This window comes from Ceratina calcarata, unplaced genomic scaffold (genome assembly GCF_001652005.2).
Source record: "Ceratina calcarata isolate Rehan_Ccalc_2016 unplaced genomic scaffold, ASM165200v1 scaffold81, whole genome shotgun sequence".
NCBI classification, from domain to species: Eukaryota; Metazoa; Arthropoda; class Insecta; order Hymenoptera; family Apidae; genus Ceratina; species Ceratina calcarata.
The window spans coordinates 184,793-195,412 of record NW_017179422.1 but is presented as its reverse complement, the minus strand read 5'-3'; the positions used below and the strand labels follow the sequence as shown (position 1 = coordinate 195,412).

Sequence of the window (10,620 nt, the reverse complement as noted above, 5' to 3'; positions counted from 1 at the left end):
TTTTTGAACTCTTATCATTGATGATTGAACAGAAACTAATGAAAGATGAGGGGATTGAAAATAATTTTAATAGATAATACGATTAAATTCACTTTCTTTCTTTCCCTAATCCTAATCACATCGATCGAACACTATCTTATTGACTGCTAGCAAACAGATAACGCAGCGTTCAAATCCAGTTACTGCCAAATCTAAATTTAACTTTGAATTTAGAATTCAATCGCTCAGTAGCGAATTTTAATTTTCTCGGGAGCATTCGATTTATATTGTACCTCCAAGGTTTTTCTTTCAATTCCATTCAGAAGAACTTGCAATAAATTTAGAATCATCGATTACAAGGAACTAACTCCAGTTCGATTGGTATTCACCGGTTTACTGTGAATGAATGGCGATGACAGAGCCATTGTGGAATTCCGATAATTTTAGCCTTCGATCAGAAGCTCGCCTACAATTCCATACCTGACATGAATGAACATGTCAATTTATTGGCTTTTCCTTCATTAGATGTAATCCACGATACACAAATGAAAAGATAAAACTGTAACATACTGTCTCGTTTTTGTTGCCTTTTAATTAACACACTACTACAAACAGGTATTAAGCATTTAAATTCTTCCCGCGGGAAACATAACTAACATCAAAAAGAAGAAGTAATGAGCTTGCATGTGACCTAACATGTGAGGTCTTCTTGGAATTAGTAATGTACTCTCAGAAAGTTCCTGCTTTGATTCCGCCCACTACGTTTTATTAAATTCCTCGCACATTCGTGTACAAAGAACTGCGTACCTGCGTGCAGATCATGCGTTGATGCGTGCCGCACGCGACAAAAGAGCGTTTGATTAAGGAAATGTACACGTCACTCGTTACGTATCTAGATGTATAATATGATTCACATTAAATACACCTGTGTCCGTAATTTACCGATAAGCAAGGTAACTATTTGAAGTGAGTTCGATCGTTTTATCTAAATTCGCATTACCCATTAATTCCACTTCGTTCGACCGAGTGTTTTTATATCGTTTCAAAAGAATTTCCTACTAATAAGATTAATTGAACTGTTGTATCTGAACGTCACATATTTGATTAATGGATATCATTTTTGCAACAAAAATAGCATTTCTACTATACTGTTATTCTTCTAGGTATTGTCACTTTAATTCAATATTTGATTTCAAATTACTTATACTATATGGGTATCTATAGGTCTAGACCTTAGGTCTAGACAAATATCAACAATAATGGTACTGTGTGATTCACGCGTTGTTTCTCGCTTTGTGATTGTGTTCTTGGTGAATCGATGAATGCGTTTTCATGAATGTTCACTATAATCTATTTTTTCCTCAGTCTGTACTTAGAAGACCTATATGTTTTATGAGTCGCTGACGTTTCGCGCGGGAGCGATTTAATCTCTCATGCTCCGCATCGCGGAGATTGCTCTGTGATGAATTTTGGAGCAAGCACGAAACAGATACATACTTCTGTTTAGGAATTTAAATCGGCTGTTAAGATCTAACAGAAAGTAGGAAGCTTCTGTTAAAACCAATTATTTTTCTCTTGATTTTGATAGGTGTAGGGAAAGGATTAATTTAAAGGACAAAAATATTTCAAACTATTCTTTATTGTTAGATAGCTCGTTGATGGTTAGTGTTTCTTCTTCTAAAACTCTAAAATCGTTGCTTATAATCATTCACACACCTACAGCTAAACTTCTCTCTTCTGAATTCCTCCGCAAAGAGTTGAACGTACCATACCAGCAACGGTTTACTCCAAGAATAGCATACCGAACGCATGTAGTATTCAGCACGTTTGAAAAAGCTTGTGATCAGCTGACGAAAATCGGCGCCGAGCCGATGTCAGAGAAAGGACCTGTGGAGGAACAGGCTCACCTTGAATGCTCAGCCGGCTTTTCAGAGCATCCCTTTGCTACGAGTCTCGCCCAGCTGTCCTCCTTTTGATCGAACCTCCAGAAGGGTAACATGCGCCGCCCGGTCTCGACACGCGCCAAACCGCTGCTGTCACAAACTGTTACACTGCCAATACTCGCTCACAGACGATACGTTCAATTCCGACCTTTGAACTCACAAGTTCCAACGCGCAACTTTTACTATTATAATTTTTCTCTTTTATTCAATCCCGACTAATCCTTTACGAGGTATTTTGCGGACACCCACGAAGCGTTTACGAGGAACAGCGACGCATCCGCTCGATTCCGGGTCACCAGAACGTTTCCGGCGGTGGTAGACGATGAACGCCGGTTCAAGACTCACTGAACTACCTTGCTTACTACGCCCGTTTCTGGCGTCAGCGATCCGCGCGTGCGTGTCTTTTTTGCGTCATTCTCCTCACAGTAGCGTAGATCGAATGGCTTGAACGTTCCATGACAGAAATTATTATTGTTATATTATTTGTTTTTACAAATAATATTTAATTGTTCATATGAAATGTCGTCTTCTTCAACACATCACATCTGGTTCTTGTAGAATATCATACATATATTTCATTTAAATAATTTATTAGTTATTTTTATACCTTACTACATGATTAAATGATTTTATTATGCCAGATAATTATTATCTAGATTGTGAATCCAAAAATCTGTCAATTCTTTTTATGCTTCGCTTATGTCTTCATTATATTGTATCAAATAATTTATTCAACTGCTATCGAACTTTCGTCAACAAACAGTAGAAGAGATTTTGAGCAGGGCACTGTAAAGATAGAAGGAAAGTACCTGTATCAATTTATAGTTCATTCTCGCGCCTGTTACTTTACTAAGAAATCAAGGGATCTAGAACAATAGTAGAGGTATTGGATAAAGAACGCAAACTATGAAAAGAAGATAGCGATAATTGAAGATCTACTCCGCTTCATAGCCTGGGTCAACTCCTGATACTAGGTAAGTATGACTGATAACAGGAATGTAGTAAATTAGTAACTTGATGATAGTGAAGATATTGTACAAGAACAGTATTGCAGAAGCAGGATGGTTAAATGCTTTAGTTTATGATTCATCTATAGAGTGCTATAGAAATCAATTCTTCGGAACAAGTGTCAATAGTATGGTTTAATTAAAAACATGACTAAGAAATAGGGGAACATATGATACACATATTGTTAGTATTTTACGTTAGATGTCTAGAGCGATCTCTGTACTCCGGAGCGTGTGGGGTAAGTGCCGTGATGATTTTAGTCATCTTCCCGAAAGGTTCCATTTCCTCCCCCACTTCTTGACCAGACCCTCAGAATACTTTTATTATAATACAATGCGTCAAGCAGCACCATGAGTTCGAATAGCGGCAATAGCGGTCGCATGACCGGCCGCGATACGAATCCCTTCAATAGGCAACAAAGTATCGCTCGAGCTCGCCAAAACTCTTGGCGCTTCTTGTTTCGAATATCGGCGGCTCTTAAAAATTAAGCTGTACATTCCTTACGTGTTGACCCCGACACGTGCAATCGTTCTTAAAAAGGACTTGCCGCTAACGTACATGACGATACGAACGTACGTCGAGTAGCCCGAGACATTCAAGCGGCCCGGCTTTTTTTGATCATATAGGTAGGAGGATAACGTGAATGTCGTGGACATTGAGCTATATAAAATATCTTTATTTTATATAGCTCAATGGTCGTGGATAATGGGTGGCATCACTATCACCAGTGGTGTAGATAATTTGGTGAAATAGACCATATGGTGAAATATTATTTCGAATGAATTCTAAATAATGAATCACATAGAGAAAAATTGTTTGTACCTCCATGTGCACTAACCAAATGATTATTTCAAATATCATGCAGTCAGATAACGTAATATTTTATTTTCGAGATTAGTTTTAATTCCAAGTGTCTTCGCACTCGCGATCTAATGGAACCTTGAAATTGAACAAATAAGTACGTCACTCGGCTGACTCGGCTGCTACTATAGTAGCAAGTTACTATAGTAACTTCCAGTGTGCACGCCCTAAAAATCCCACGATGTGCCCAACTGCCCACCAGTGCCCAATGAGCCAGCCTTGCTGCCTTTTGCTTACTTCAGCTTGCTTTTGCTACAACTACAATCCCACAGAACTTTAACACCGTCCTTTGGATTTATGGAAGTACTCATTGTGTAAATGAAAACGGATTAATATTTCACGTGAATAAATCGTTGACAATAAGTTTGTCATTTTCAACAACACAATGTCGAATCCTCCGATAAATCAACGTGAAAAGCAGTACAAAGATTTGGATAATTTCACGAAGAAAATTCATCAAGAATTAATGGATATTACTTCCACTTTGGGGTGGACAATAGAAAACACAGAAATTTTAGTAAGTTTATTGATGTATTCTAAATCTTCATGCAAAATACTAATTTGCTATTTATTCCTATAGAGTGATAACAGACTGGTTTGTCCATACGATTCATCGCACCAAGTAGGTAAGAAGACATTAGATCAACATCTGGAATCTTGTCAATGGAAGCAAGAGGGTTACAGTGAATTTGATACACCTCTGCCTGAATCTAGTTTACCATTAGATTCATATTCTTCGATAAGATTAAGTAAGTATCCAGTTTGAACAAAGGCGACGTTGTAAATAGAATGTGCAGCTGATGATATTGAGCTGAAATTGTATATTCTTTAATTGCAGATTCGAAGCTACAGAATGGTATTCTGCAAGAAGAAAAGAAAAAAGATCCGACTCTGCGAATTGGTTAGTATAAAACAAGTATAAAGGAGAATTCAAAGTATGTTCGTACAAGTTTTACATTACTCAATTTTTTGCAGCAAGTTATGAATCTCCTACTTGGCACAAGCTCTATATATCCTTTTTCATGTTTCTTGTCATGAACTTGAATACCTTAAAATACATGTTCTTTATGTTTCCTTATTTAATTTGTTGTTAAATTGTATAGTTTTTTTACAAAACATGAATTCTTAACACTGATAATAGGTTTGGGTGAGCGATTAATTCCAAGAACGTCGAATAGAATCTTCACAGATTTCACATGCGATGAAAGAAGAGTTTTATATGATTATGCCATATCAAACACGGTGAAACCAGATATTGGTCATGACGATATCACAGATATACAACAATCGTAAGTTTCCACGAGTTTATTTTTCCCAACTACACATGCATTTTATAATACACGTCTCAATATTTTTTTCAGTAAAAACGATGGTAATAAAGATGATAAAAAATTATCCTTCATAGAGGTGCTTATACAAGAACGTAATTTAAAAAGAAGAAGAGCTAAGCACAGGGGTGTGCATACAAATAAGAAATCTCACACTGAAATCCTTAGGGAAGTCATACATCAGCAAATGGAATTGTACACAGACTATGTAACGGATACGCGTTTACCAAGTAAGCAAAAATATTAATGGAAATGTATTGGTTGCGAATTTGGTCGATATTGAAATTAAAATTTTTTGTTAAAAGATTCACTGGATCATCGTGAAAGCTCTAGCTCTCACAATAATGAAAAGTATGACGAATTTGACAAAACGTATGATTGCTCTGAAAAAGATTCCGAAGAACGAGAGAAGTCTTCAAGAAGTACAAGCAAATCGCATAGGACACAGAAGCACCATAAACATAAACGATCTCGTTCAAGAGAACGTAAACATCGTGACAGGAAAAGTGAACATGGATCTATGCGGTCACACCATAAAAGAAAACATGTGAAGTCTAACGATTATGAGGAATCGTACCATAGCAATGTATATATTAAACATAAAAGGGAAAAATTAATATGAATTTTATCTAGAAATAAATTTATTTTCTAAGGGAATAAAATATTTTCTGCAGTTGCATATTCATTCATTTCACCAATCAGACTAACTTACTTCCTCAATTTTGATGTCTCAGTTGAATTAGATTTAAGATGAAATCCGAGCCATCAAAGTAATGATAATAAAGAAGCATACGAAATTTGCCTTACAAAAGTGCCAGCCTGGGTGGCTGTTGGTGGTTGTCGACAAGCGTCGAACCCGGAACCCCGGGACACCACCGGATTCCGGAGTACAAGCACTACGAGCCCAATACGCATCCCTTAGAACCATCGGGGCCGCGCCCCCCAACAGAGAAAGGTCATAGTAGTGTCACCTTGTGGCAACTTGGATCGGCTTTTACGCGTTCAGCGTTACATCTCCATGTATTTGTAGCATACGTATTCAAAGGATTAATAATAATATATGCATCAGAAAGCTATGGAGAAGTACGAAGTTCTAAGACAAGTGGGCGAGGGGTCCTTCGGACAAGTGTATAAAGCAAAGAAAAGATCTGATGGTGAAATCGTAGCATTCAAAGTAATCAGAAAGGTAAAACTACAAATAAGCATTCACTTTCGAAATTTCAATGTTGCGCGTTCACTTGTTTTTATCTATACTTATCTTCGCTCATTCGTTGGATCGATAAATGTAACGGATATCGATCATGTAGCGCGGTAGATCGTTGAAGGAGTTGAAGAGCTTGCGGCAAGAATGCGAGATTCAACGTCACCTTCATCATCCAAACATAGTGCAAATGCTTGATTCGTTCGAAACAGATAACGAGGTACTTAATGTCCTCTAAGAACGTTCGAAGTCGATGCGAAATTATACTATTTTCCTCGATAATCTTTTCTTTAGATAGTCGTTGTCACCGAATACGCGGATAAGGAATTGTATGAGATATTAGGTAAAGCAGGTCGTTTGTCTGAGCAAAGGGCACAAGTGATAGCCTGTGATTTAGTTTCTGCACTCTACTACTTGCATTCCAACAGAGTATTGCACAGGTTGGATATTCTCATTTGTTTGCAAGTGTTGTCAAGTTTGAGTAACAAACTGTTTCTGCTGCAGGGATCTTAAACCACAGAACGTGCTTCTCGAAAGCAATGGGGTGGCTAAGTTGTGTGATTTTGGATTTGCTCGCAGTATGAGTACAGGGACTCATGTGTTAACTTCTATAAAGGGTACACCATTGTATATGGCTCCGGAACTCATAGAGGAAAGGCCTTATGATCATAATGCAGATTTATGGTGTGTTAGTTTTCCCATCAGCCAGTAAATAGTTGGGAAAGCTTAGTATATTTGGAGTATACAAAGTATTTTGATTCCAGGTCTCTTGGTTGTATAGTGTATGAGCTAGTTGTAGGCTCCCCACCTTTTCAGACTACTTCCATTTTACATTTAGTCAGGTTGATAAGATTTGAGGCAATAAAATGGCCGGACTACATTTCCCAAAATTGCAAGAATTTCTTACAGGTCATAGCACATTTACAAATAGTGGAAGGTTTCGTTTTAGTTCATTCATCATTCATGATTAATTTTATCAATAGGGGTTGCTACAAAAGGATCCCTCGCAAAGGCTGACTTGGCCAGCTCTTTTAGATCACCCTTTTGTTAAGAATAGAATCGTAATAGTCGGTGGAATTGGGCCGACACCTTTCACCACGCCACTGTCCGCGAGTCAAGCTAGGGAGAAACAATTACAATTACAAAACTTGGTAGTGCAATCCACTGATCATCAGTCCAAGTATACATATATACTCTTATTCAAGCTTCGAAGCAGATAATGCGGTTTGCAGACCGGATCGAGTCGATTGTTTTAAGGTCATATGTAGACGCGTACAACGTAATAACAGTAAACTGTAGCTACGTTGAAATACGACTTTAAAACAAACGATTCGGTGTAAACGAGTGGCTAAAAATTTCGTAATCATGCAGATTTTTAGAGAAGGCTATAAAGAAGCTACAAGAACATGAAAGGACTATCGAGGAGCGTCGACTGAAAACATTTATATCGCATCCTCGATATCCAATAGCGCACGGTTATTGTCAGCACGAAATCAATCAATGCTACACTCTACGACACAGCGAGCCAAGCGGAACTGATTCCAGCACTAGCGTCGATGTACTTTTAGGAAATCTCAGTTTGAGGGCATCGTTAAGAAGCGATTTGCTTTCGGCAGACCATGCGTTATGTGAAAGCGATTGCCCAAACGGCATGAACTCGGCAAGTAAGCAAGAGAATTTAACGTTCGAATACAATCATAAGCAACGTCGAGAACCACAAGAAACAGAGAAAAATGTCGAGCTGAAAAGTGTCGGTGAAAATGAGTTGAGTCCCGTGCAAAAGGTCGTTGCCAGAGAAGCTGAAACAGTTAATTCCGAAAGGAACAATCACTCGCGTTCTCGAAAAGAGGATTCGGTGAATGTTGGACAGTCGCGTAGCAACAGAATTCCCGACTGGAATCCAAAAGCTATTGACAGACCGATCGAGAACGAAGAGTGGATAGCGTTCTTACAACGATCTATGGAAGAGATTATGGACGGCGAGGTAGGATCGTTGCTTCAACAAAACTGCGTGTCGGTATTTGTGTCACCGTTAAGGAATCCAGCAGCCAGTTGCCGCGTTGTCGAATACGTTGCCTGCCTTTTATCGTTACCGTTCGTTGTGTCCACGTCGAAGGAGTCCCTCGAGAAAATCATGCAAGTGTACTTGGACGTTCGGGTTGTGCCGAATCTCGTTTACTCCTTGAAACTTCTGATGTCTGAGCAATTAGAGCCCGAAGCTAATAAAAAAACCGAACCTATGAACGCGGACATAAAATCAGCGTCCACGTTGTCTGCGGACGAGCTACAAACCTTAGAGTACACGATGCTTGTACTTTGTAGATTGATTTATAGTCGTGATCAATTTCTAACTCAATTTTGCGACGCCGTTTTCATCGTAAATGGTGTCTCGTTATTGCAACAGTTACTGAATTTGGAAAAGAGAAAGGCGCGCATCGTTGCAGACTTAATTGCGATTTTAAACAATGTTTTGCGGTCCCAACCCGAGAATGCTCATCTGGTAGAAAAAGTTGTATTACACTCTGATTCACCGGGTAAGTTAGTCAAGCTATTGGGGCCTTTGACTGACGAGAAATAATTTTATTTTTTTTTTGTTTTTTTTACTTCGCAAAACAACATTCAATTTTGCTGTAAAAAGGGGATTCAAAAGAACAGCTTGGTAAATTGCTTACGCATCGACAACCGATGCTCAGAGCAAGAACTTGTAATTTGATTAGACTGTTGGGGAGGTTTTCTTGTAGAGCTTTGCAACAGATTTGGTGCAAGTCTCTGAAAACTTTTATTGAAGGCTTAACGAACGATGATGATCAGGCTGTGAAGCTCGTAAGTAACGCAGAGCCAGTGCGTTACAAATACAAATACAAGTAGGCGTACATATGATATATACTTTCAGATTGCTGAAGACGCAGTCAAAGAACTGAAGGAATTGATGTACTACAATCAACAATATCCTCTTGTTTGACGTATTTTCTTCATTACGTATTTTATAATTTCTTTTTTGTACGAACAAGTATGAATATTATTTTTTAACTCAAAGCAAATTAAATCTTGCGTTCATTTTTTATTTATTTTTTTAAGACTCATTCAGTAAACCGTACGTATTAACTTCACGCCGAATCACCTTTCAGCTCAATGGTAAAAGACAAATCTTCTGACGATTCGTCTGTGCTGTCCACTTGTGCAGTCTTACATACGTTTTTATACATAGCTACCACTTTCAGCAGATCCTTAACACTGAGTCCTTTACGTTGACCAATTTCCACGTTGTCCTTCTGCACAGTACAAATATCAAGTCCGTAGAAACGAAATAACAGAAAAATAACAGTTCACTTACTTTCGGCGTGATGGTCGGTTCCTTGTTCTTGGAGAACGCGTGAGAGCTGTAATGCATCACGCTCGTATAATCGTAACCGATCCCGTAGTCCGTAACAGTACGATCATCGTACTTATTAAAATTATGCTCTTTACCGGACTGTATGTTCTGCCAATTTATCGTAACCCATTCGTCGCGATCGGCAGCACTCTGTTGATGATAAAAACCTATCGCGTGCATTAATTCGTGAACGACAGTGCCATGGCGCACGCAGCCAGGATTTTGCAGATTCACCACTTGGCCCTTCCCGAGTCTACCGACATAAGACCAACAGCCCGAATTTTTTCCTTCGATGGTGATATAATCTATATCGGTTTTATTATAAGGACGGAAACGTATGCACGTATTTTGGTGATATTCCTCCATAGCGCCTTTGATTACCTTGATATCAGCTTCATCTATAACGATAACAACAATTATGCGCGTCGTTTACTAATCGATTATTGCCGACATATCGCAATTAATTACCGAAATCGCTTTCCTCTATGTGATAGGGCACAACACCGCCTGGCCAGCGGTATTTGGTGTTTATCAATCCATTTTTAACGTCTTCTTCCTCAATGTCGAGCATTATGTCTCCCTCGAACAAGCCGCTCATTTCCCACACATTCTGTACATCCGTGTCTTTCCATGATTTTATTTGATTCGCTGTTCAAAGGTAAATAGAAACGAGGCATGCATCATTTCTCGATTACAATTAACATTTGTTCTGACCATAACAAATACTTATTTATACCAATTGTTTGATGCGCGTGCCTGTCAGAGAATATCCCTTGATGTTTCGGCGCCGGTGGAACGATTATTTGATTTGAATTATCAATCGCTTTTGAATCAACACCGATTCCCACTACTACGATTAGCAACGTTGTCACTATTTTAAAATCCATTAAGTAAAACATCTTTGTATAATAAGAACCAAAAATCGTT

General features: G+C 38.5%; 4 protein-coding genes across 15 annotated transcripts in view; 2 read left to right on the top strand and 2 right to left on the bottom strand.

Moving 5' to 3' along the window:
* Piezo (piezo type mechanosensitive ion channel component) overlaps positions 1-2,295 on the bottom strand; it is a 26,078-nt gene extending 23,783 nt beyond the window's left edge. For all 12 annotated transcript variants that reach the window (XM_026818624.1, XM_026818629.1, XM_026818631.1 and 9 more), the window contains exon 1: positions 1,887-2,295. The gene's annotated coding sequence lies outside the window, so the exon portion shown is untranslated. The remainder of the gene's footprint in view (positions 1-1,886) is intronic.
* Positions 2,296-3,984: 1,689 nt separating this feature from the next.
* Positions 3,985-5,792, top strand: LOC108631095 (U11/U12 small nuclear ribonucleoprotein 48 kDa protein). The gene is made up of 6 exons (XM_018034802.2): positions 3,985-4,308; positions 4,372-4,540; positions 4,630-4,692; positions 4,933-5,080; positions 5,153-5,349; positions 5,425-5,792. Exons 1-6 carry the CDS (start codon positions 4,177-4,179, stop codon positions 5,739-5,741), a joined length of 1,026 nt encoding a protein of 341 aa, XP_017890291.1. The 5' UTR covers positions 3,985-4,176; the 3' UTR covers positions 5,742-5,792.
* Positions 5,793-6,100: 308 nt separating this feature from the next.
* fu (STKc_STK36 domain-containing protein fused) lies at positions 6,101-9,384 on the top strand. The gene is made up of 9 exons (XM_018034865.2): positions 6,101-6,305; positions 6,427-6,540; positions 6,615-6,760; positions 6,825-7,004; positions 7,085-7,229; positions 7,304-7,500; positions 7,692-8,854; positions 8,959-9,143; positions 9,214-9,384. Exons 1-9 carry the CDS (start codon positions 6,180-6,182, stop codon positions 9,280-9,282), a joined length of 2,325 nt encoding a protein of 774 aa, XP_017890354.1. The 5' UTR covers positions 6,101-6,179; the 3' UTR covers positions 9,283-9,384.
* Positions 9,385-9,419: 35 nt separating this feature from the next.
* On the bottom strand, positions 9,420-10,616 carry LOC108631083 (zinc metalloproteinase nas-13). Its single transcript, XM_018034781.2, has 4 exons — positions 10,430-10,616; positions 10,162-10,341; positions 9,655-10,091; positions 9,420-9,592 (listed from the first exon to the last, which is right to left on the bottom strand). Exons 1-4 carry the CDS (start codon positions 10,590-10,592, stop codon positions 9,428-9,430), a joined length of 945 nt encoding a protein of 314 aa, XP_017890270.1. The 5' UTR covers positions 10,593-10,616; the 3' UTR covers positions 9,420-9,427.
* Positions 10,617-10,620: the final 4 nt, after the last annotated feature.